This window comes from Mycetomoellerius zeteki, unplaced genomic scaffold (genome assembly GCF_001594055.1).
Source record: "Mycetomoellerius zeteki isolate Tzet28-1 unplaced genomic scaffold, Tzet1.0 scaffold79, whole genome shotgun sequence".
NCBI lineage: Eukaryota > Metazoa > Arthropoda > Insecta > Hymenoptera > Formicidae > Mycetomoellerius > Mycetomoellerius zeteki.
In genome coordinates this window covers 788,035-812,276 of record NW_017257819.1, presented here as the reverse complement: position 1 = coordinate 812,276, position 24,242 = coordinate 788,035, and the positions used below count along the sequence as shown (strand labels likewise).

The following is a 24,242-nucleotide window of genomic DNA, read 5'->3' as shown; positions in this document are numbered from 1 at the left end:
CCGCTTTTTTTGTGTAGAACTGAGTTATAATATAAAATATATATTGATTAGTTCTTTTTCTCCATTTTTTTTATTTATATCACAAATTGTATATCAAATTATATTCAATAAAATTAAAAGAACTATTTTTAATAATAGTTGCAAATAAATTGCGTTGCAACATTGCTACGACATTACAGCGCAATCTTTCTGAAAGCGGACATTTTTATGATGCTATGACATTGCAACAATGTTGCAAATACATCGCGCAATCCATTTGCAATATTACAACATTGCAATGAGATATATCTGCAATCATTTTACAATTTTTCTGTGCAGTATGGGAATTAACTCCAAGTTGAGGATAATGCTCAAATTCGGCCTGTAGTCGGTCATGTAGAATTTCTGTTATTTATTTATGTGTTACTTAATTTATTCAATTAAATGTTATTTTATATTCAGACTGAATCTAACTCAATCTTTCATGTTTCACCAATTTCAAACTATATATTTTTTACGTATTGACTGTTACTTTGCCCTTTAGTTATTATTTTTTATTGTAAATATTTAAATTTTGAGTTTTTTTCATAAGGGTCAACATTTAAATACTATTACGTTGTTTTAATAATTTTCAACACGAAGGTTATTCGCAAAACGTTTTATACGTAGCAAAGAAAATTATAAATTAACAACCCTAGTTAAATATTTGGGCGCGTATATTAATACTTAATATTTATTAGTAATAATATATATGTATAAACGTTTTAGTTTTAAGTCAAGCATATAAGCATAATATAATATTTAAGAGTATGAAGTGAGTGATAAATATTGTGCATAATATTTATATTAAAAATAGATGAAAAATTTAAATAAACAAAAAATAATGTAAAGCGAATCCGTGAGCGCTCATTGCTATTGGATGATCTGAAAGAATACACCAATAACGAACCAATAGCGAACGCTCACGGATCCGCTCCGAAACAATTGAATGTACTGAACGTGACCAGTGCTTCATCCATTCATACTTATGTCTATAGGTCTATTTTCTGTGGCTGAACTAGTGTACACTTTTAGAACTTAAAGTGAGAAAGATATATGTTTGATATTTGTCGAAGTGAGAGAGTTCTAGTGCAGTTTAGTGCAAGAACAGAAAATAGATCCTTTATGTTCGCTTTATTATGGAAATGATTACATGTTCATAACGCATTGAACATTTATTAAAACAAATGAAAAGAGCGAATTGATTATGGAGACACAGCCGCTGAAAGTGCCCGAAACATCTCCACCGCCATATGATAATTCTGTTGCGACAGCTCCAGCAGGTGCGTCATGATTTTTAGGTTAGATTGTACCGTCTAGAAATGCTCTTTTTTCCTTTTCGCAACTACGCATAAATAATTGTCGATTTCATTTGGTTGGCGCCAATTTTCCCGTTCTCGAAACTAATAACTCACGCAATAACAAAATAAGGGAAAGTGAGGGTACAAATTTCTGCGCAGTAATTCCTAAAGAAAGAATAAATTGTATTTATTCCTTCTTACATTAAATTGACAAAAATGTTCGGACGTTTCGATTCAATTCGAGTCATTATCAGCGATCCAAATCTCAAAATCATCAATTAAACGCACTTAGGCTGCGTTCGTAAGCATCACCCAGGTGCTCCGTGTATCACCTTATCCTTGTTTAACTCTTACAATATAAGGTACAATTTGATGTCTCATCCATTCAAACATGGGTCACTAGAATTCGTCTGTTTTTTTCACTTATTAAGGGGCATGTTCAGATTGGGAATCTGGGTGCTCCTCGGATATCATGTCATCCTTGTTGTTTATACTGAACGTTAAATAAGGATGACATGATATACGAGGAGATGATTCCCGGGTGGGAATCAGAACTTAGAAACTGGTTAAAAAATCTAAAAATTCTAAACTAACATTTCTGATAGCAAAGCCTGCGGAAACAGATTTTGAGCAGAGCCTGCTACCAAGTTTTGGTTGCAGAAAGGCAACAAATGGTACACAGAGTTTGTATTATCAGACAATGTCTGCAAACTGCTGTCAAAAATATGACAAAGCTTGCTGACATGTTATGCCAGCAAATCGGTGACAGAAACCGAGTCTGCTGCATAACCTGACAGCAGATTGTGAGCAGAAACCGAACAGAATCTGCTGACATAACTTGACGGCAAATTGATAGCAAAAACCGAGCAAAATCTGTCATTTTCATATACGGCGTCGCCATGAGATGGACTTGCTTTTCGTAAGAAAAAATAGCCCAGGAGTCCTACAAGAATTAGCGTATATAAATCGAATAGGCAAATCTAGAGATTCCAAAACTCTTTCGGAATGTGTTTCCTGAATCTCCAAATATTTTTTTTACTATTTTATAACTTTCTCATGTGTATTTTAAAAATGTGAAGATAATAATATTTTAACAATAAAACTACATTGATTGTTTCCAGTTTTCACACCAGTATAGATAAATATATAATTATGTATAATTATATATAACCGTTTATATACAGAGTGTCCCATCTTAAAAGTCCATTCAAATATCTCAGAAACACTGCGTTAAATCGAAAAATGTTTCAGACAGAAACATTTTTGTGACTTCGAGGGGGACATAAGATGGTACCATTGGTTTGACCTTGGGTGGCGTTGTCAAGTTCAGGACAAGGTCACTTTGAATTTTTTAAATGGAACTCCCCATTTTTCATTAGATATTCTTATAGCTAACCTCGAGAGCTTTTCAAAACACTATAATTAAGTTCATTTTCATTAAGTACTTTTCAAGTTATAAGGCTTGAAAGTTACAGTACCGCCGGCATTAGCATTACCCAAGGTGTCCAACCGACGATTAAAACCTCTTGAATGTTGTTCAGGATTGTGCTCAGGAGGTTGTACTACTTGACACAACCAAGATTGCATACGATATCACTTTAATTCAGTAATTACGGCGAAAGTAAAATATTAACAACTATCAGGTTAAAATGGTATGTTATTATATCCAATAAAGAGCAAATCGATAATGAGATAACAAAGAAAGCACTGTTCGTAAGCGACATACCAAATGATAAAAGCATAAACAATGTAAGCACAATTTATTGTGGATCATATCATCATATGTAATAATACAATAAATAAATCAACTTCTATAGAATATTATATTATATATGCATGGTGCAAAAATTCCATATTTGATTTTACATTTAAACCATTTACTTGTGTTTTAATATTTTGTTAAGAGTAGTTTTCTTTAGCAAAATGCTGAAAATTTGGGATGCCTCACTAGGTTCCACTCAAAATCACAAGTATCTGTATAAAAAAAAATTTAGATAAAATATTAAATTTATTTCCTTGGAAAGTCATGCGCCTCGAAGCAGAGGGAGAAGTGGGGGTGGAAGTCGTTTCACATGGAAGTCGTGCGCCCTCAAGCAGGAGGGGAGGTGGAAATAAGTTCCTGCTTTAAAAACAAAAATTATATAGGAAATTAATGTTTTCAAAGACAATGTTTGGTTTTGGAGCAGGAAATCTATTTCTTTGACCTTGACAATATATGTCAGGGTCAAAGTCATCGAAGGTCCGTTAATTCAATATTTACCAACAAAAATTATATGGGGAGACGCAGAAATGTGACGTTATTTCTTAAACTTCTTTTGTTAATAACTTTTTAACGAAGGGCGACCGCCACCTAAAATCTGTTGAAGGTCACTCAGGGTCATGACCTTAACAACACATGTCAAGGTCAAGGTCATTGGAGGGTGGTCCGTTATACTGCACATTTACCAAGAGACAATAAACCAATAGATTTTCGGTTATCGATGTTAACATGTGCTTTTTCAAATAAGAAAAAACCAGAGAAAAAAAAAGAAGAGAAAGTGACAGCGATTCACTTGTAAATATTAATATTATCTCATACTATATATTTATAGTAAATCATTATCACTAGTGAATTCATCACAATGGCAACCACCTCCCGGATACTATCCTAACATCGATTCTGGCTATCAACCTGGCTATCAAGGAACCCATGTCCCATCATACGGCTCTACACATTCCACCGCAATCATTGTTCCAGAAATTATTGTAGTTGGCGGCTGTCCAGCATGTAGAGTATGCAAATTTTTTATTCAAATATCGCTGTTTTGGTCATGCTTAAATTGAAAGTTAATAACATTTAAACCCAAAACAGATAGGAATAATGGAAGATGATTATACATGTCTTGGCTTGTTTTGTGCGATTTTTTTCTTTCCGCTTGGAATTATCTGTTGTCTGCTATTAAGGTCAAAACGCTGTTCAAATTGTGGAGCTTATTTTGATTAATTAAAAGTAAGTATTTTCTACATTTACAAATACAACATTATGTCATTCAAATTTAAAACAAGATATAAATGTAATTTAACAATCACTATTGTTAAGAATGATAAACAATTGATATTTGATCAGAATAAAATATTCTTATAGCTAAATAAGTTAATACATGCGTATAAAATAAATTTGAAATTAAAGAGTAAGATAAACGTACCAGTGTCCGAATATGTACCTATGTCTGGTCATTTACACAAAATTTATTATTATTAATCTCAAATGCTTTTTTTATTACTGTATTATAATTTTATTGCATTTAAAAATTACAATTAAATTATAATATTACGTTTTAAAAAGCATATTTGAGACCATTATTAACTTAAATAATTAGTGTTATGTAAATGTCCGGACATAGGTATATGCTACATGTCCAGTCACTGGGACCGGACAGTACCTATGTCTGGACAGTTCCATAAAACTTTATTTATATCGATAAACTAGAAGCCTATACCGGTTGAAGCTAGACCTTTTAATGCTTTAAATAATTTTTAATGTGAATTATATATATGCTATAACTTGTATATATACCTTATTTGTAGTCCTTCAAACTGCGCGCCGAATTTGGTTTTTCGGACTTATAAACGCAATTAAACTACTGGAATAACACGAATTAAATTAATTGACAATTTTGATGCACGGCATCATATTAGCAAGATGTTAATGTGCTGAAAAATTGTAAATAAATTTATTGTGAAAAATATTACTCTCCCTCGGCCGGGAGTTGAACCCGGATCTCTTGTATTCCGTACGAGCGTCCTAAGCCATTAGACTACAAAGGCACTACAAATAAGGCAGAAGGACTACAAATAAGGTATACATGCAAATTATAGCATATATATAATTCACATTAAAAATTATTTAAAGCATTAAAAGATCTAGCTCCGACCGGTATAAACTTCTAGTTTATTGATTGTGTTCTCACATATATACTCTTAAAATGAGATTTTTATTGTTTATTTATATAAATTAATATTAATCTCATTCTTTTTATCTTTATGACCAATTTGAATTAGTTGTCTTTTGTCATTAAACATCTATTTACATTAATTTCCAGTCAGCATACTAATTTTTTAATTGTGGTCGGACACCGAGACAATTATATCCCAGTGTCTGATCGGCTGTCCGCGGGTCACTGGTTCATTGACGCATTCTATTACTTATTTAAATATTTTAATTAATAATTGTTATAAATAGGTTCAAATAATTTTCCTTGCTTAAGTCTTGAGTTTTCAAATGAATACAAATATTTATATTAGAAACCTTTCTGATAATATAAATTGTATTATTTATAACAACTTACGCTTAAACGTCCGGCTACTGGTACATTTACCTTAAAAAACTTTAAATTAAAACAGTCTTATCGGTACGTAAACAAACATTTCGATCTTTATTAAATCCTTTTTAATGTTTAAAATAAATTCATCTATACATAATTTTTCAATTCCAATATATGCTAATTGTCAAATAAAACTATTGAACATTCGTCAAATTCTGCAATATATCTTAACAACTAAGTAAATATCTCAATGAGCAATTTACTCAATAATCTTATTAATTTGTAATTAAACTGTTCTAACTTGTTCTGTTTTAGTTGAATCATCGCATAGTGGTCTCAAAGCTCGAAAAGCTGGCTAAAATATGAAAGTGTTTTTCAATTTATACGAAATTTGATATCTAGTGATTTTCGAGATCACTAATTAGGATCGAATTCAAAATAAAAATTGTAAAAAAGGAAATGGATCTATTCAATATTAAATAGATATATAATAGAGTTGACCATATGTATAGCCAACATATGTAGAAGAAATGTTTGATGTAAACTAAAATTTATATCCTGTTCTATTTTTAAATAAGCGGTAATAAAATTCGAAATAAAAATAATTTTAATAAATAAAAATTTTTAATAATTTAAAAAAATTTTTATTGCATCCTGTGAAATTGTTGTTAAAACTTTGTTCTAAAGTTGTGCAATAATTTTTGCATAACTAGTTTCACATCTGACGTAATACTCTATTAAACTATGGACTGATGATTACGATTAACCGTTGCTCGATTTACTTCAACCAATCACAATGTAGTGAGTCCATCGTAACTGGTTAAAATAGAACCGAGCAACTGTCAATCATAATCGTCGACACCAGTCAAGAGTGTTGCATTGGTGAGCGATAGTGCAGCCAAGAGAAAACGCTATCGGATCATTCATAATTACACTTTTCTGAGGCATATTATATTCAATTGTAAAGGAAGTTTAGTGAAATACTTTTATAATAAAATTTTATAGTCAAAAGTTATTTATGATCAATAAAATTATTATTAATATTAAATTAATGATCATATAATCTAAAATTATAATCATTTGATTAATGAATGATAACACAGTTCGACAAAAATTGATTTTTTTTTCTTCCCATGAAAAATTCAAAGAGATTTTGAAAATAGATGTAAAAAAAGCATACCCGTGTCTCGGCACTGACTTCGACATTGCGCATTGTCGCGACCTAAACAAAACATACTAAACAAAGTGACGTGCAATAAGCAGCAATCAGAATCCAGCTCATTCCTCGATCTTGCTCAGTTTGAACAGTCGCGACCGCGACTTAGTAGATATAGGATTTAGTAGATGAAATTCCAAACTATACATTTAAAACGAAATTGAAAAAAAAAGTGAAGAAAATATTAAAATAAAAAAAAATGCAGTGTCCAAATCACAATAATTTTTATGTGTGTGGTTTATTTGCACCTCCAAGCCACATGCGAAATATTATAAAAAATATTTTGGCGGGATTTGAAGCCTATTTTCTTGTGACGTATACACCGAATTTATGGTACATGCCAGAAGTTGTGTGCGATTATTGTTATCGTTGTTTGTACGGATGGCAAAATAAATAAAATTAAATTAGTTGTTTTTTTTGTATTCGGACTCATCGCATAATTTCACATGAAAAAATGTCAATTATTTATTTTAAAAAAGTTATTATATAATTTAGAACAATTGTAAAAAGCCAATATGAAATACGATAAATGGCTGCATAAAAAACATTAACAACTTGATCTGATAAAACACTGAGACATGGGTCCTATATTTTTTTTACACCTACTTTCAGAATCTCTTTGAATTTTTCATGAGAGGGAACCTGTGTTGTATTGTGTAATGATATATCACTGATAATGAGGCTATTACATCAGTAAGGTAATAAATGAAAAAAAAATATATATATTATATAATCTTATTTCGTCCCAAAATTATTTATAAATTGTATAAATGTAAAACTATACATATATGATGATCACTAACTAAATAAATTACGCTTATCGTTTCAACATTATAGATAATTCTGAAATATTTGTGTGTTCTGGCATCAATATAATAAATCAAGAACATATGTATCATTTATTGTAAGACGATTGAATGCATACCACAAATGTAATCACAATATCACTTGCCATGTTTTGACCCGTAATATTTTATCCCATTTTTTGTCGAACATCTGGCATACTTTGTTAAAAGTGCATTAACATTCGTTATACCTTTTGTAAAACGACTAAAAGAAACGATTACATAAGATTTAAATTAATAATACCTTTGTATTTTTGTTTACTTACATAATATAAGGTGTTATCTCTTCAATAGTCCATTTAGCTTTAATTTCAAAAAGTTCGTTAAGTCTATCGTGAATGTTGTTAGGTAAGTCTGCCTCTGGACAAGATATGACTTCCTTCTGTACTTTTGAAGTATTATACATTATAAGGGCTGATCCACGTAAATATTCTTCTCTTGGCTGCATTTCTGAAACATCAAAAAATTATAAGTCCAAAAAACTCTATATCATTAAAATTTCCTAACTTAATTACATACTTTCAGGAGTTCCAATGTTCCACGTTTTCATGAATTCTTTATATTCAGTAACAGGAGAAACCGCAAGAAGAATTTTTGCTATCACTGCACAACATTTTTCTTCGTCAAACCTTCTCAAGATATTACATTTGAAAAACATTCTTACTCATGAAATTTTCTCATTAATCGCTATAAAATAATATATACCTATACAATAGACTTCCGTCATCCTTTGTCTTTGTGCTTACTTCTGTATACCTTTTGAATATAACATCAAATACCGGCTCATAAATAAGTTCCTTTGAATATTCATAAGTACTCTCTTTATCTACTTCATTTAATTCCCAAGACTGTCCTTCAAAATAATCTAATATCAAATTCAAGCTTCTTGCTTCTATGTCAAATGATACGAGACGTAAATAACCTTAACATAAAAAAGTCTTTAATTAGATGATATCATTTGTAACGAATATTATCTAATACAATAAAAAAAAGGATTTTTATTACAAACCATTTATTTCAGCTATTAAGAAATCCGACAGAGCCTGTTTCAACTCTTCATCACTAGCTTGTAACTCATTTTGTAATCTTTCCCAACTGTATAATGCATTTTGATCTATAGTAGATTCGTATTCCAATCCATTGAAAGAAGAAGAATTAAGCAGACTCGATAAACGTATCAGATCAGGTTTGGTTTCTTTCACCTTGAACATAAAAAATTACATTATATATTTTTTTCTACAATTCAATTTCATTTTAGACATCATTCAAATATTACAGAATACTATAAGCACCTCATAGTATAAGTTAAATATCTTCTTTACATTATGTCTCTCTATAGTTCTTTCTGCAACTTCTTTGATATCTGTTGCCTTACCCAGCTTTAGGTTTGGTACCAACAACCATGAATTTGATATCTCTGCCTCTCTGACCTCATAGGTACGAGTTTGTGTACATAGCATAGTGTTGTCATGTTTATTACCGCGAAATGATAGTCTATAGTCACGAAATTATATAATTTATAATCACTTTACTCTGCAGAATAAGAATTGCAATATTAACATTTAAAGAGGATCTCGAGGATCTATTTTACAAAACGAAAATCACAAATAAAAATTTGAAAAAGACATACGCATCTTCCTGATTTAGTCCCTTTAATATATCCTCGTCTACTTCCAATAATATCATATCATTGACTTGATCTTGCATAGAATATAGACATTGTGTCATAGTATTTAAATCAGACTCTTTAATCCCAGCCAATTCCAAGATCTCGCAAACATTCTCCTTAACACGAACGTTCCTTAACAAGAAGAAACATTGTAAAATTGATATCAAAAATATATATAGAAAATTCGTTTAATAATAATCACCGTTTATCAGCTAATTCCGTCAACAGACTGGCAGACTCCATATCAAGTTTAAAAGGAGATGGGCTTGCACACAAGTCAATGAAATTAACTTATTCGATGCGTTTTTGCATAAAATTAATGATGATAATAAATTTGGCAGAAAAAAATTCGTTCTGTCCCGCGAACTGAGATATTAATCGTATTAATCGTTGAGGTTAAGGGCCATGGCATACAAAAAAACTTAACAGTTGAGTCTGCTGAACGCGACCAGTAAAGCCCAAGTTACAATGGGCGCGTTCAAGTTGACAAAGCGGCTAGCCTGCTCGCCAAGCAAATGAACATAATTGGTTGTTACTTATAGATTCAACCAATCATATTCAATCGCTCGGTAAGCATGCCTAGCCGCTTTGCCGTCTTGAACTCGCCCATATTTCAGCAGACTCAACAGTTTTGCAACCGTTTTATGATTGTCTGCTGAGATAGGACCATTCTTCTAGATCTAAAAGTATGATCCAATCAGCTCGAAGGAAACTTCCAACAGTTGCAAAACGAACGTTCTGCTGAACGCAGCCATTGAGATCGAAGATTGAAGATTGAAATTTGACCAATGAGTGTAAAGGAATTTTAACTCCTATTGTTTTGATTGGTCAAATTTCAATCTTTCAATCTTCAATCTCAATCTTTAATGCGTAGTCTGATTCCGGCCTAACCGCTTTGCCGTTTTGAATTGCATTCAATAGGACTGTTCTTTTTGGCTGAACTTTTGCACCAGTTCATTTTTCTTTCTTTTCTCTTCAGGAGCAAAGAAAAAGAAGAAAGATGAACTGGTGCAAAAGTTCAGCCAAAAAGAACAGACCTAGTACTACGATCGCTCAATGAGCTCTTGAATCCATTTGGTCTACATTTTTAGTTCTACCGGAATGTGCCAATCAGATGCAAGAGCTCGCTGAGCTCTCAATGAGCTTTTGCACCTTGAACGCGTCTAATTTTGGATGTGAGAAGGCTAAACTCAACAATTTCCCTAAAAATAATGAAAAATTAATATCGTTACTTTTTCAAGTAATGGTAACGATAACGCGTTACTTTTTAAAATGAGTAACTAGTAATTGTAACACGAGTGTATAGTACTTTTAATGAAAAGTAACTGTATAATAACGCATAATTTTTTATCTCAACTCTGATTATATATAATATATACAATATATATTTATAAATTTATATTAATTCGTTATATCAATGTGATACCAAATTAATGTAAATTAGGAGAGAGATGTTAAAGCATGAAAAATCAAGATGAAAAAAATATAAGTAATAATTAAGATAATTCTATTTGTTTCTGTCTAAAATATCTAATATGATAATTATAGTCTTCGGAATCTGTCGTCCATAATAATGCCATGTACATTGTTAATATGGTGCCCAATAATACTCGATCTGCACTGTAAAAAGATTATATTTATCAAAGTTATTTTACCTTTTTTTATTTGTTTTCTAAACATGTTTTACACAATATGCAGAATTTGCTTAAAATAATAAATTTTCTTTCAATCTGTAAATATTGCACAAAATGTATTCTATAAAGGCACTCAAAATTATTTAGCATGGATTGTAAATTAATATTACTTAGTTTAAAAGAAGCAGATGCAAAAAAATTAAATTCAACTTCAATTTTACCTCATAACAGGGTAAATCCACAAAATAGTAAAAAATCCAGTAAAACTAGGATGTCTCATATGTCTCATATATCTGCAAAGCTCTCTAGATTTCGTATCAAGTGGACTATTTTTTTTAAACACTTTGTACCATATTTGCTTGAGCCCACAGAGCTCAGCAATGTCCATCATAATGCATCCACTATAAATAATACTCCAAGCAAATACATGGAGGCTGGAAAATATCATCCAAGCTGTCATGTTGGAAGTTTCGAACTTCCAGATTGTTACAGCTGGAGTCTGCTGCCATTTATTAATTAAAAAGTGAAGACTTGCCGAGCTGCAGGCATTGTAAATACTCCTGCTGAGATATTCAATGTTTAGTCTATAGAAGGTAAGTTTAGTGAGTTCATTGGTCATGATAGAGTGTTGAAAGATAAATGTTGTAATGAGTAACATATCTGTTAGAAGAGACCATAAAGTAGATTTGTCTGCATTGTCATCTGAAAACAATCGAGTTGTTTATACATATGCAAGTTTAATCTTATCAAAACTATTATAAACATTATTTATAACCCCTCCAAAAAAAAAAATATATATATATGCAAAAAATATAAGAATAAACATATTTCTGTATATCTTTCTTTTTTATTCTTAGTTTATAATAGTAATATATTATTAATAGGAAATCGCTCAAAGTTTGGAATCATTTAACAAAAACATACCTAATACTGTGTGTAAATTTTTATTATCTCCATGACTTGATAGGAAATAAGTTAGTCTGCACAAAATGTAGCAAGTATATACAAAACTGGAGGCGCCCACAATTACATTTAATATGTTCGAGATCATTTTCGAGAGATAAATGACATAAATGAGTGAGCTTGCATACAGACTGTTATGAAAAGTGTATTTTTGTACTTCGTTGTAATGTTTTGTTATGAAAAAGAGTATGTTTCATAAACGTGACATTCGTTTATAAATAAATAACACTATTTTTAACGACTTTGCATGTACAGCCATATACAATCAGAGCGAAACCCAAAACCTACTGAGAGAACATGATAGAGATGCCCCATTTCAAGGACGGTTTTATTTACATTTCCATAATAGAGCACTGTACAGCCAATACAGCCACAGAACATATAAATACAGCAGAGAGAAACCTGAGAGAGGATATGAGGGCCTTTTGGCTCTGCACACTTGACGCCGAAATGTTTGCCAACCAATCAAAGTACCTCTTTTCCATGAAATAGAAGAAAAGGAAGATTCTGATTGGTTGATTCTCTTAAGCTGGTTCTACATTAATAGCATCGCAGCGTCGTAAGCGTTGCGGTCCAATCAATGGCTGCGTTCAGCAGACTCAACAGTTTTGCAACCGTTTTATGATTATCTGCTGAGATAGGATCATTCTTCTAGATCTAAAAGTATGATCCAATTAGCGCGAAGGAAACTTCCAGCGGTTGCAAAACAAACGTTCTGCTGAACGTAGCCAATGATAGATGTGGCAACCTAACCAAAAAAACAGAACTCAAATCAGCTGACTCAGAGCATCACCTGGTGGTAATTCCGGGAACTTTTTGATCAAGGTGTTATTCCTGTTCCTAATAATTCCTCCATTGTGCGCAGGGCCTTATGCAATATGTAAAAGTCTGTGCTGCGGCCTTAATTCGAAACGCACCCCCTCGTTCGCTTCGTTGTCATAATATCACCTAACCTAACCCGTTGTGAGGCGGATTGTTGTAAGTAAGAACGTATCAAATATTTAATCCGCACCAGTCCGCACTAATTTGATGCGTATACTGACCGATTTAATGGTGCAAAAGGAGTCTACATGGTTGTAATATTTTATATGGTTATATCATCTCCTGACATTTTGCATTAATAGCACCGAAAAATGTCAGCGATGCTAACTGCCGATTGGTTTCCTCTGGGACGAGACGTATACTTTCGGTAAATGTACTCTGAGAAATTTATGTACATACTTTTCGACAAATACAACGTGTTTACACGATTAAGTATTGTATTTTTGACCAACAATCTGACACCGCTTGATGCATTGGCTGCGTTCAGCAGAGATAGCCAGCTTTGCAACTTGCACAAATGTATAAACTATATATTCTGTATCAAAATTATAAACCATCGTATCAAAGAATTTTACAATACTTGCAAAGCTGCTTTTTTTGCTGAACACAGCCACTGTTATTAACAGCATGTTACTGATTTTTATTATAGCAAATTTGAATTATATCCAATATCGTTCCAACACGAGATTTCCAACAACAACTTGATAGTAGCGGCACCATATGGAGGCTCCATCGCTGTAACAAGAAACCCTAAGAAACTTGTCAAGATCCAAGGAGCTAGCAAACCTTTAATATTGCTATATACGTCATCAGGAAAATTGACAGCCAAGTTGCAAGTGAGATCTCTTTAGTTTGGAGACTTTACGACTTTATTTTTATCTTTATTTCTTATTCTTTGCTTAATTATCTATTAGTGGAGCAGTGGACAGTTGATATCGTTTCGCTGGTCTCAACAAGAAGAATTGCTATGTGTGCAAGATGATGGCATGGTTCTCATATATGACATGTTTGGAACTTATCAGCATACCTTTAGCATGGGAAATGTAAGTTGACTGAGATATAAATCTTTATTTCATATCTTGTTTTATATTTTAAAATCATGAATATCTATTTTGACAACTTGATTCACCTATAACATAGCGTTGTATTGTTTTATTTATTTCTTTTTTATTTTTATTTATCTGAGCTTAAATGACCTCTTGTTGATCTTATAATTTTTGTTTTTCTTCAATTTATTTCATTTAATACACGTTTTATTTTTATTTTCTATCTATTATTTGTTTTTACATATATTTATTTTTATTTCTATTGTATGATTTCTTACAAGATAATATAATCCTTTGCTCAATTGGCTAATGAAGACTTAGTATAGTACCAAGTCATTGTTCTCTTGTAAGAGTTAAAACATATATTTACAACATGCTTATGCTTGTTATTTGACCCTCATTTCATATTCTCTCCTATTGTTTGCAAGAATCAAGCTTTAAGTTTATTATATTAATCTTTAATTATGAACACATTATCTTTTTCTTTTCAAGGCAGCCAAGGATACTAAAGTTGTTGATGCAAAATTTTTCATGACGTCTAACAGTACTGGGATAGCTGTTTTAACATCCACCAATCGTATATTTCTAGTGAACAACGTGTCTGAGCCTAAAGTCCGGCCAATCACTGATATACCAAGTAAATAATATATTTATATGTTCAATAGTAAGATAATATAAGACTGACTTAGATAGACGTAAAGTGATAAATATATCATAATCAGAAAGTGGCAATGATAAAGATAAAGATAGAGGTAGAAAGTAAAAGTAAATGCAATCGATAAATTAGAGCCCTATATTGGTTGAAGCTAGATCTTAAATGCTTAAATAATTCAATCTTGAATCACTAAATATGATATATATGTACTTGACATACTACACTTGTAGTCTAACGAACTGCGCGCCGAAATATTTCCGGACTAAACACAATTAAACCACTGCAGTAATTTCGCGAATTAAATTAAATTCTAATAATTTCGATGCTCAAACAGGCATCATATTTCAAAAATGTTAATATGCTGTAATTAAAAAACTGTAATTAAATTTATTGCGAAAAATATCTCGGCCAGGAGTCGAACCTGGATCTCTTGTATTCCATACGAGCGTCCTGAACCATTAGACTACCGAGGCCTTAGTAATATTCTTCGCAATAATCGATATATGTAAAGAAACAACGTCTTTTTCGCAATTCGTTAGACTACAAGTGTGGTATATATGTCAAGTACATATATATCATATTTAGTGATTCAAGATTGAATTATTTAAGCATTTAAGATCTAGCTTCGACCGATATAGGGCTCTAATTTATCAATTGTGTTTCTCACATATACGGTTTAAAAAATGAGATTATAAAAGTAAATAGTTAAATAATAAAATAGTTAAATAAGAGCGCATATGAAGTATGGAAGGATGAATGAGGTAAGAATTTATTGTAAACCAAGTCCCCTTCTTGGCTATGTAAATGTTGAAGTGTAATAAATTCTATTCTCTATATTTATATGTTCATTGAATTTTTGTCATCACAATTGTTACTTCTAGGATATGGTCCAATTGATTGCTGGTACATGGTACATTGTGAAAGGGAGACACAAGTGATTTTATCAAATAGAGAAGGAATATTTGTAATTCATCAGTCTCATCAAAATACTTTTTCGTTTGTAAGTATAATATTGTATAATTTACATTATTATAATTTACTTAACATGAATTATGTATTTAAAAATATCTAATCCAGGCTACTTTAATTTGTTTCTTAGAACAATCTGTTCAACAATAAGATCAATAGTGTAATAGCGATAGCTGCGTCTAGCAACAATCGACATATTGCGCTTTACTCTGATACTGGACACTTGTATATCGGTTCAATAGACTTCAGAGAGAAATATTGTGAATGCTATACAAATATGAAGGAACCTCTAACGAATATAGCTTGGTCAGTAAAGATAATTATTTAAATTCTTTAAGTTTAATAAACTATAAGGAATAATGAAATGGACTGATTTTTGTCCGTCAGATACCGTAATAAAGATTTAAAATAGTCCTCATTGAAAATAGCTCTGATATTAGATATTAATATTTTTTGATTTTTTTAAATTTAAGCACGGCATAATTAATTAGAGATTAGAGCATTTTCATATTTTACGGCAGGAAACGAGAATTAATATAATATTAATAATCTTAATAACAATAAAACAACATTTAATAGTTTCATATGCTGACTTAAATACTTCCCCGACAAATTACAATTTCTTGAAGATGAGGATTAGATTCGGCAGTTCAAAAACTATCTCTTTTATTTGTCGTTGAGGACCAAAATCGATCCATTTTAGCCATTGTCTTTTTAAAGGACGATATTAAAATTTGACAAATATTTGCAGGTGTGGCACAGAGGCTGTGGTATGCAGCTGGAACAGTACGATAATGGTAGTGGGACGTATGGCTGATACTATAGTATATAATTATGATGGTCCAGTACACTTAGTTACGGAAATTGACGGAGTACGAGTGCTGTCAAGCAGTTCCCATGAAATGATTCAGAAAGTACCAAACGTTGTGCAAAGAATATTTAGAATCAACTCGACGGATCCTGCATCCTATCTCTTAGAAGCCTCTAAGCAATTTCAAAAGAAGAGCCACAAGGCCGATAGTTATATAGATTTAGTGAAAGATAAACTAGATTCGGCAATAAAGGCATGCATCGACGGTGCGAGTCACGAATTCGATTTTGAAACACAAAAAATTCTGATGAGGGTAAGTCGGACGTTTAGAGAAGAATGTACGTTTGTTGAAATCAAATTGGTTAATATTGTCAATTTTTTATTAGGCTGCTAAATTTGGAAAAGGATTTAGCAAAACGATAGATTCGGAATATTATGTTCAAATGTGTAGGATTTTAAGAGTGTTGAATGCAGTGAGACATCCTGCTGTGGGCATTCCGTTAACATATGCGCAGTATCCTTTTGTATTCAGTTGATACATATTGTGCAAGATTTTGTACATTCTTCATATTTTCTTTTTATAATTATTGCAATGTATTTCTGGAAATCCTTAATGATACTAGATTTAATATTCTCACGAATCAAGTGTTGCTAGACCGACTGGTAGTACGGAGACATTATTATTTAAGCATACAAATAGCACGTCACTTGCAATTACCCGAGATTGACGGGGAAAGTAGAATATTAGCACATTGGGCTTGCTACAAAGTAAGATAAATGATATGTGAAGTGGTGAAATTTTACGTGCGAATTGGACTAACAAATATATTTTCTTTTTCTATTTTATAGGTGAAACAAACGCAGTTAGATAAGGAACAAATAGCAGAGGAAATTGCTGATAAATTAGGATACGCACCTGGCGTTTCGTATAGCGAAATTGCGAAAAGAGCAGCGGATTGTGGACGAAAACAGTTAGCGATTAAAGTAAATCTATTTATATAAATATATTATACACATCATATACTTTACCACAGAGGAGAACTATTTATACTATTAGCATCTTTTCAGTTAATTGACTACGAACCGCGAGCGCATCAACAAGTACCTTTATTATTGACACTTGGCGAGGAACGTGCTGCTCTGCATAAAGCTGTAGAAAGCGGTAATACGGATCTAGTCTATACTGTCATTCTTCATCTCAGAGAAAACATGACACTTAGCGACTTTCAAGTAAGCAATAATATTTTGTTTCAAGCATAGATAATTACGTGTTTTTATAATTGATCTTTAATGCAGATGTCTATAATGCATTGTCCTCTAGCAATGGCATTGTATATTAAATATTGTCAGAGCCATAATAGAGAGACATTGCGTGATATTTATAATCAATATGACGATTTTCATTCGCAAGCGGTATGGTTTATCACCGAGAGTTATCAACGAAAAGTTAGTACTCAAACTTTTTGCATTTATAATTGAAAACTTTTTTGTAATAACGTGAAGAAAAGTATGCCGCATATTTTTAGAATACGATGTCGAGAGACGCATTACTGCAATCGGCTCAGGAAAATTTTAGATTGGCTCGTAATGATACTAACGCATCGTTAACAGAAGAACAGATAAAACTATTGAAGTATCAGAGATCTTTAGAGGATACGTTACATGAATCGATCGTGGGAAAACCTTTGCATGATACCGTGAGAGTATTATTATTGCGTAACGAGTTGAAATTGGCGGATAAATTACGATCAGAGTATAAAATACCAGATCGGAGGTAGTGCATACTAATTTTTATAATTTAGTGAACTGTGTACATTATGTAAGTGATATTTTAATACAGATATTGGTGGCTAAAAATACAGTGTCTAGCAGAACAAGGTTTATGGAATGATTTGGAAAAGTTCTCTAAAAGTAAAAAGTCTCCCATTGGCTATGAGGTAACGATAAATAATAAATATATTGTTTTTGCATATATATATATATAAAAATTAAACTTTTAGCACAAATTAATATACTAGAGTTATAATATAATAGAGTGGCCCATGTAAAGTGTTACAAGCTATTATCTCTGAAAGTGTGTCAAATGACTAATATGTTCAGACAAAAGTTTTATGACTTTGAGAAAAGCATAAGATGGTATCATTTGTTTGACCTTGGGTAGCGTTGTCAAAGTGAGAGCAAAGCTTTTATTTTGAATTTTTTAAATGGACCCTCCCCCATTTTTTATTACATATTCTTGTAGCTTACCTCAAGAGCTTTCCAAAACACTATAATTAAGTTCTGAGTTTTCTGAGTTTCCAAGAAAAAGTTGTTCGTTTTGTAACACTTACTTTAAAATATATAATTTCTCTAAAATATATAACTTTGTTTAAAAAAAATTATTTTTAAAAATGTTCAAAATAGATTTGTTTGGAAATAAATGAGCTCAAAAACTCATTCACTTTTATGCCTGGCAGTCAATTCCCCTAAATAATGCAATAATTCGAAGAAACAATTTTTTTTATCTATCTTTCAATGTCCGTCTTCAATGTCCGCCATTTTGGAATGCATTTTATAATACATCTTATGTAACTCAAATTTGATTTTCATCAAATAGAATGTTCAAGCTTTAATTTGAGTTTTGGTTCATCTCAATATAATTATTTTTCGCTGAATTACCGTTATTGAAAAATATTATAAATTTGTGCTAAAATTTAGTAGCCCGTTTTTTTTGCGGGTGAATGTATATAACTATATATGCATCTATTCGTTTGTCGATGCGGTGAAATAATGTTTCAACAATTTCCATGTTTAAGCCATTTATAGACGAATGCCTGAAGTATAATGAAAAATTAGAAGCAAGGAAATATTTAGCCAAAGTTAAAGATGATCTCAAAGTGAAGTATTTAGTGAAGTTAAAGTAAGTACTTGAAAAAAATATATATTTTTTAAAAGATGTAAATAAAATTACATATAACAATATAACTATCTACTACAATTCTGCAGTTTGCTTAGCGAAGCGGCACAAACAGCATACGAACAAAAAGACGCTTCAGCTCTCACATTTGTGCTGGCACAATGCGGATCATCAGACAAACAATTCGTGGATAAAATCAATATGTTATTAGCTAGTCTTAAAAATTAAGGTTTTTTTATTTATTTTATAAGAGATAAAAGCATTTATATACAATTCAGATAATATAAAACCTAACATCTGACACAAACAGTGGTCTTAAAAATAATTTTACAGATCAGAGAATGTTCAAGACATAGCTCACATAGATCCAATATATAAATTAAATATTTATTTTAAGAAATATATATCCCGCTAATCGATAAAAAAAATTTTAATCTGTTCACACAGATATTCTGTTTGCTATGTAATCTGTACAAAAATATGAATGTATATCTGCTGTGCTAAATAACGGCATTTATAAATGAATTCTGTACATTTATATTGCTTTACAATGCTGATATATATATATATATATATATAAAAGGGTGTATAAAAAGTACGGCGAAATATCTAAAAAATTAAGCATTTTAGGAAAAAGTGCTTCAGATAAAAGTTGTAGGGTTTCAAAAGATCCATTTACTGGCGCAATGAGTTTTTGACCTTGATGATTAGTAGCATCGCCAAGGCTAGGTCAAGATCACTTGCGTAATGCTAATTCCGGCTAATAACTGACTTTCAAGCCTTATAACTCGAAAAGTACATAATGAAAAATAACTTTATTATAGTATTTTGAAAAGCTCTCGAGGTAAGCTACAAGAATATATAATGAAAAATATGGTGTTCCATTTAAAAAAATCGACGTGACCTTGATCTGGCCTTGGCGATGCCACCCAAGGTCAAACTCATTGTGCTAATAAATAGATCTTTTGAAACCCTACAACTTTTATCTGAAACATTTTCCTAAAATGCTTAGTTTTCGAGATATTTCGCCGTCCCGGTACTTTTTATACACCCTGTATATATATATATATATATACACATACATATAATATAATAGTATATGTATACTAAACCTGAGTATCTCTCTCCCATTACCACCATTATAATATCATATACATTGCTCAAAAAAATTATGGCATAGAAAAATTGTGAGCAAAAATTGGCTAATTTTGATTAACGATAACTTTGCGAAAAATTATCATAGAATAACGGTTTTTTTTTTAAATTAAAACTTAAATTTCGACTTTAAGACTTTCTGACTATGGTCAGATTTTCAATTTGATGCACCCCTGCTATTGTTACTTTCAAAAAATGAGGATGTGTTTGTCATATTGAAAATTGCGAAGTTTAACCGAATGCAAGTAATATCGGTAGTATATGTCAAAAAATGCAAAGGTAACTTTAAAGTACTATAACTTTGCAGAAAAAAATCGCAGCGACTCGTTTTTTTTTTTAATTAAAGGGGAAAGTTCGAACTTTATGTCGCTGCAAACGGCATTCTCAAAAAAAATTTTACAAAGTCCGTGCATTCCGTCAAACTTTGCAATTTTCAATATGACAAACACCCTTATATTTTTTAGAATTACAGTGGCAGAGGTGCATCAAATTGAAAATCTGACTACAGCGTCTTAAAGTAGAGATTTTAAGTTTTAATTTAAAAAAAAAAACGTTATCCTACGATAATTTTTCACAAAGTTATCGTTAGTCAAAGTTGGCCAATTTTTGCCCACAATTTTTCTATGCCATAATTTTTTTGAGCAGTGTATTATTTACTTTCAAAATGCATATTTTATATATAAAATTAAAAATATATTTTATATAGCTTGAAACAGATTTATCACTACTAACTTTTCTGGACCATAGTTACTTTATATGCTTTTCAACGAGATCTCTTACAATTAATTGTTCAATTTCTTCACCATTATCTAATTGTTCGTTTGTAAGAGACAAAACGTAATTGGTTTCCTTGCTTACAATAATCACTTGTTGCTTTCTAGTTTGCAACATGTTGGCTATTACAAGCTGAAAGACATTCCCATCAAAATTTAGAATTATCTTACAGAAAACTCGATATCATTACAATAATAATTACTTACGTTGTGATGATATTTGTTAAGGGCAGTCCTCGCCTTAGAAATCAGCAAGCTTTCATCGGTTTCTAATTTAAACGAAACTACAAATGCTTTTGGTACCCACAAACTGACTAACGGAGCTAAAATCTTTGGTACTAATTGAAGAGATATAGTTGGTGGCCCACTCGAAGAAATCTTATGGATTGACTGAAAAAAATTTTATTGTATATACAGTGTATCCAGTAGAGACCATGACGACGCTTAAGAGTAGATTTCTGATCATTTCGAGATGAAAATCCTAATATCAGAATATCAAGTCTATTGAATTATAAGCACTTAAAGTTAACGAATCGTATCACCTACAGTGCATTCAGATGTAGTAGAAGTAGGTAAATGCTAACCATACTCAAAAGCACGAATTGTAGGCGATATGATTCGCTAACTTTAAATGCTTATAATTCAAAAACTATTATAGCCTCGACATTCTGATATTAGGATTTTCACCTAAAAATGATCTCAGTAATCTATATATATATATATATATACTAATAAAGTAACAGAATATATTATATTTCATGAATGAGACAAAGTTTTGTGTGAATGACATTACCATCTCATTGGAAGGAATGTAAAAATCCGAGACCGCTGCTGCTAAATATAATATAGCTTTGTTCTCCAAAGGTGCTAATGCTTGGCAAGCAGATCGCAGCAGCCAGAGATATTCGGAAAAAGTTGTAAAAGTAAGTTGCAGTAATTTTTTCTGATTAAATGCTTCTCTATATTTTCGCAGTACTGTTGCTACCTTCTGCGTATGTTCTGGTAGTACTGCAAAAAAAGTATAATAAACATTTGATTAATGTGGATTAATTTCAAAGATTATGGTTAATTATTTTCTAACTCGCCTGTGATAACTGGATTCTCATTATTGTCTGATATTTGAAGCAGGTCTAAAAACTTCTGACCTATAAAGTGTCTTGAGAATGGTTCCAAAGATTTAACTCTGAAAATGTAAGAAAAAAAGAAGAAAGTTTATACATCATCCTGTATAGCAGACAAGATACTTGCCTCATATAAAAAATTTGAAGCAGCGTAAAAATGGCAATATAAATTTCTATATATTTTAATTTAGTCGCTATCGGTGTCTATAATCACTCGCTGTTGAGTGTTTGCATTAAATTAAATGACAATGAAATATATAACGATAAAAATTTTGTGATAAAATATGTAATTTACAATTTTGCGGCTATCAAAGCGAAAAGTATTACTTTAACTGAAACAATACATTTCCTATGAATTTGTACAAAAATTAATATTTATAAATTTATATAAATATAGAAAGTATATTATATATACACTCTGACTTTACCGTAAACTTATTAACTATATTTCGCTCGTTTGTAATATACATATGTACATAATTTGTATGTTTGTCATGTCCTATGAAATTAATATTTAATTATTAAATATCACACTAACCATTATTATTTTTTTATTACATATTGAAAAGAAATATTTTTTCGTCATTAAGTGTTGCAATCTTTCTTTTGTCTCGATTCACCTAAAAGTCTATTTCTGGCTCTGTTATGAGAAGTACACAAGTATTATTACCTATACATAAAAATAACTGCATATCCGTGCTCTAAGAAGTATTCCGCTGAAACTGAGCCTCTTGTACCTGCGCTGAAATTATCCACAAATCTTACTGTATTGTGTTCCAAAGGTACTGTCGTACCACCACTCTGCAAGTAAACATCATTTGAGTTAGAATGTTGTAGCAAAATCATATCAGCTGTAATGTCAAATCCTGGGACTCACCGTCACCAATACCACTTTATTACCAGCCTCGAGATGCTTCCTGGTGAATTCCTTCAACGCTTGTTCGTTTTGCGCCAGGTCTTGAGGGGGTGGATGCTTCGCATAGAAATCCTCCCATGTTGAGACCATCGCAAATAGCTGCGACTAGAAAGAGCTGCTGCAGGAGAACAAAGACGATTAAACCTCACGGAGATGCTCAATACATATCACTCGTTTACGACGATATAATTACAAAAGGACAAAGTTTACCAGAAAAATAAGTTTAAATCATTAAAATTTTGTAATATCAATTTTGAAATTTAATTTCGATGTAACGACTGATTGTAGAGGAACGAAAGTAAGTCTTTTTTTAAATGTTTTTATTCTTTTTTGTAAGCAAAACTCCAAAATGACAGTTTTTAGTTATGTCGTTATAGCAAATGAGACATATTTTTTCAAGGCTTATATAATAAAAACTTATCAATGTTATCGAATGTATTATTTATTTTATTACGTATTATTAGCGATATTCGTAAAGTATTCGTCTCTGCGATAACTTCACGCCAACAAATACGAATTGCGATCCGTATAAATAAGAACGTCGAACTAGAGCGGAAGCAGAAAGAAAATGAAAAGCGGTTACTAACCTCGACGTGTATTTTCCCTAAAAAAGATCAATTTAACTTCGATCGTCGATCAGCGTTTTGCAAGTAATAGTTGCGTAAGAAATTCGAAATAAATCATTTATGTCCTTATATAATAAGTTATTCACGTGACTCGATACCACACTTCTCCGAGAATTCGTTCCTGCGGAAAGGAGAGCTCGAGTTTTCCAGACACGATGAATCTGTCATATTTCTTTTCGGTACATGTATAAATAAAAACACAAGATATTGTTCGCAATATATTGTATTTACATCCCTTGCAGAAATTTAATGGAGAAGAGACTAAAACTTTTGTGAAATAATATACGAGATCGTGATGTAATAACCCTATATTAGTGGAGGAAAAGAAAAGAATGCCGTTTCTGTATCAGAATCGCTTACAGGTGATACAGACTTTATTAAAAATATCAAACTTTCTCTCAAACTAATAAAAAAATTAAATTATAATATACGTTCAATGATGTTGAATATATTCTTTCTGGGAGTAATTTAAGAATTATGCTCCTGTTGTTTGGTCACAAGA

At 31.4% G+C, this 24,242-nt stretch overlaps 5 protein-coding genes across 9 annotated transcripts; 2 read left to right on the top strand and 3 right to left on the bottom strand.

Annotated features, from left to right (window-relative positions):
- Nucleotides 1–1,082: 1,082 nt before the first annotated feature.
- Nucleotides 1,083–6,134, top strand: LOC108729717 (brain protein I3). Its single transcript, XM_018458928.1, has 4 exons — nt 1,083–1,301; nt 3,928–4,091; nt 4,171–4,308; nt 5,939–6,134. Exons 1-3 carry the CDS (start codon nt 1,226–1,228, stop codon nt 4,300–4,302), a joined length of 372 nt encoding a protein of 123 aa, XP_018314430.1. The 5' UTR covers nt 1,083–1,225; the 3' UTR covers nt 4,303–4,308; nt 5,939–6,134.
- Nucleotides 6,135–7,607: 1,473 nt separating this feature from the next.
- On the bottom strand, nt 7,608–9,779 carry LOC108729712 (sister chromatid cohesion protein DCC1). Of its 2 annotated transcripts, none has more exons than XM_018458922.1 (8): nt 9,556–9,779; nt 9,315–9,485; nt 8,977–9,181; nt 8,694–8,886; nt 8,390–8,606; nt 8,204–8,313; nt 7,951–8,134; nt 7,608–7,889 (listed from the first exon to the last, which is right to left on the bottom strand). In XM_018458922.1, exons 1-8 carry the CDS (start codon nt 9,594–9,596, stop codon nt 7,784–7,786), a joined length of 1,227 nt encoding a protein of 408 aa, XP_018314424.1. In that variant the 5' UTR covers nt 9,597–9,779; the 3' UTR covers nt 7,608–7,783. The 2 variants fall into 2 exon arrangements, with proteins under 2 accessions (XP_018314424.1, XP_018314425.1); XM_018458923.1 differs by having other exon boundaries at nt 7,609–7,889; nt 8,977–9,178.
- Nucleotides 9,780–10,803: 1,024 nt separating this feature from the next.
- On the bottom strand, nt 10,804–12,255 carry LOC108729720 (nurim homolog). 2 transcript variants are annotated; one of them, XM_018458933.1, is made up of 3 exons: nt 11,912–12,255; nt 11,209–11,689; nt 10,804–10,973 (listed from the first exon to the last, which is right to left on the bottom strand). In XM_018458933.1, exons 1-3 carry the CDS (start codon nt 12,036–12,038, stop codon nt 10,850–10,852), a joined length of 732 nt encoding a protein of 243 aa, XP_018314435.1. In that variant the 5' UTR covers nt 12,039–12,255; the 3' UTR covers nt 10,804–10,849. The 2 variants fall into 2 exon arrangements, with proteins under 2 accessions (XP_018314435.1, XP_018314436.1); XM_018458934.1 differs by having other exon boundaries at nt 10,870–10,968.
- A 559-nt stretch (nt 12,256–12,814) lies between these two features.
- Nucleotides 12,815–19,505, top strand: Vps16A (vacuolar protein sorting 16). Of its 2 annotated transcripts, XM_018458900.1 has the most exons (17): nt 12,815–12,928; nt 13,075–13,139; nt 13,422–13,608; nt 13,687–13,815; nt 14,311–14,455; nt 15,355–15,473; nt 15,573–15,748; nt 16,194–16,566; nt 16,640–16,767; nt 16,877–17,021; nt 17,103–17,237; nt 17,322–17,483; nt 17,550–17,699; nt 17,780–18,027; nt 18,094–18,190; nt 19,049–19,152; nt 19,239–19,505. In XM_018458900.1, the coding sequence occupies exons 2-17, from the start codon at nt 13,084–13,086 to the stop codon at nt 19,375–19,377; spliced, it is 2,493 nt and encodes an 830-aa protein (XP_018314402.1). In that variant the 5' UTR covers nt 12,815–12,928; nt 13,075–13,083; the 3' UTR covers nt 19,378–19,505. The 2 variants fall into 2 exon arrangements, with proteins under 2 accessions (XP_018314402.1, XP_018314403.1); XM_018458901.1 differs by lacking the exons at nt 12,815–12,928; nt 13,075–13,139; nt 13,422–13,608 and having other exon boundaries at nt 13,750–13,815; nt 14,315–14,455.
- A 1,539-nt stretch (nt 19,506–21,044) lies between these two features.
- Nucleotides 21,045–24,130, bottom strand: Ppcs (phosphopantothenoylcysteine synthetase). 2 transcript variants are annotated; one of them, XM_018458925.1, is made up of 7 exons: nt 23,702–24,130; nt 23,076–23,232; nt 22,869–22,999; nt 22,163–22,260; nt 21,871–22,085; nt 21,285–21,467; nt 21,045–21,210 (listed from the first exon to the last, which is right to left on the bottom strand). In XM_018458925.1, exons 2-7 carry the CDS (start codon nt 23,202–23,204, stop codon nt 21,052–21,054), a joined length of 915 nt encoding a protein of 304 aa, XP_018314427.1. In that variant the 5' UTR covers nt 23,205–23,232; nt 23,702–24,130; the 3' UTR covers nt 21,045–21,051. The 2 variants fall into 2 exon arrangements, with proteins under 2 accessions (XP_018314427.1, XP_018314428.1); XM_018458926.1 differs by lacking the exon at nt 23,702–24,130 and adding an exon at nt 23,569–23,680.
- Between the last annotated feature and the right edge of the window lie 112 nt (nt 24,131–24,242).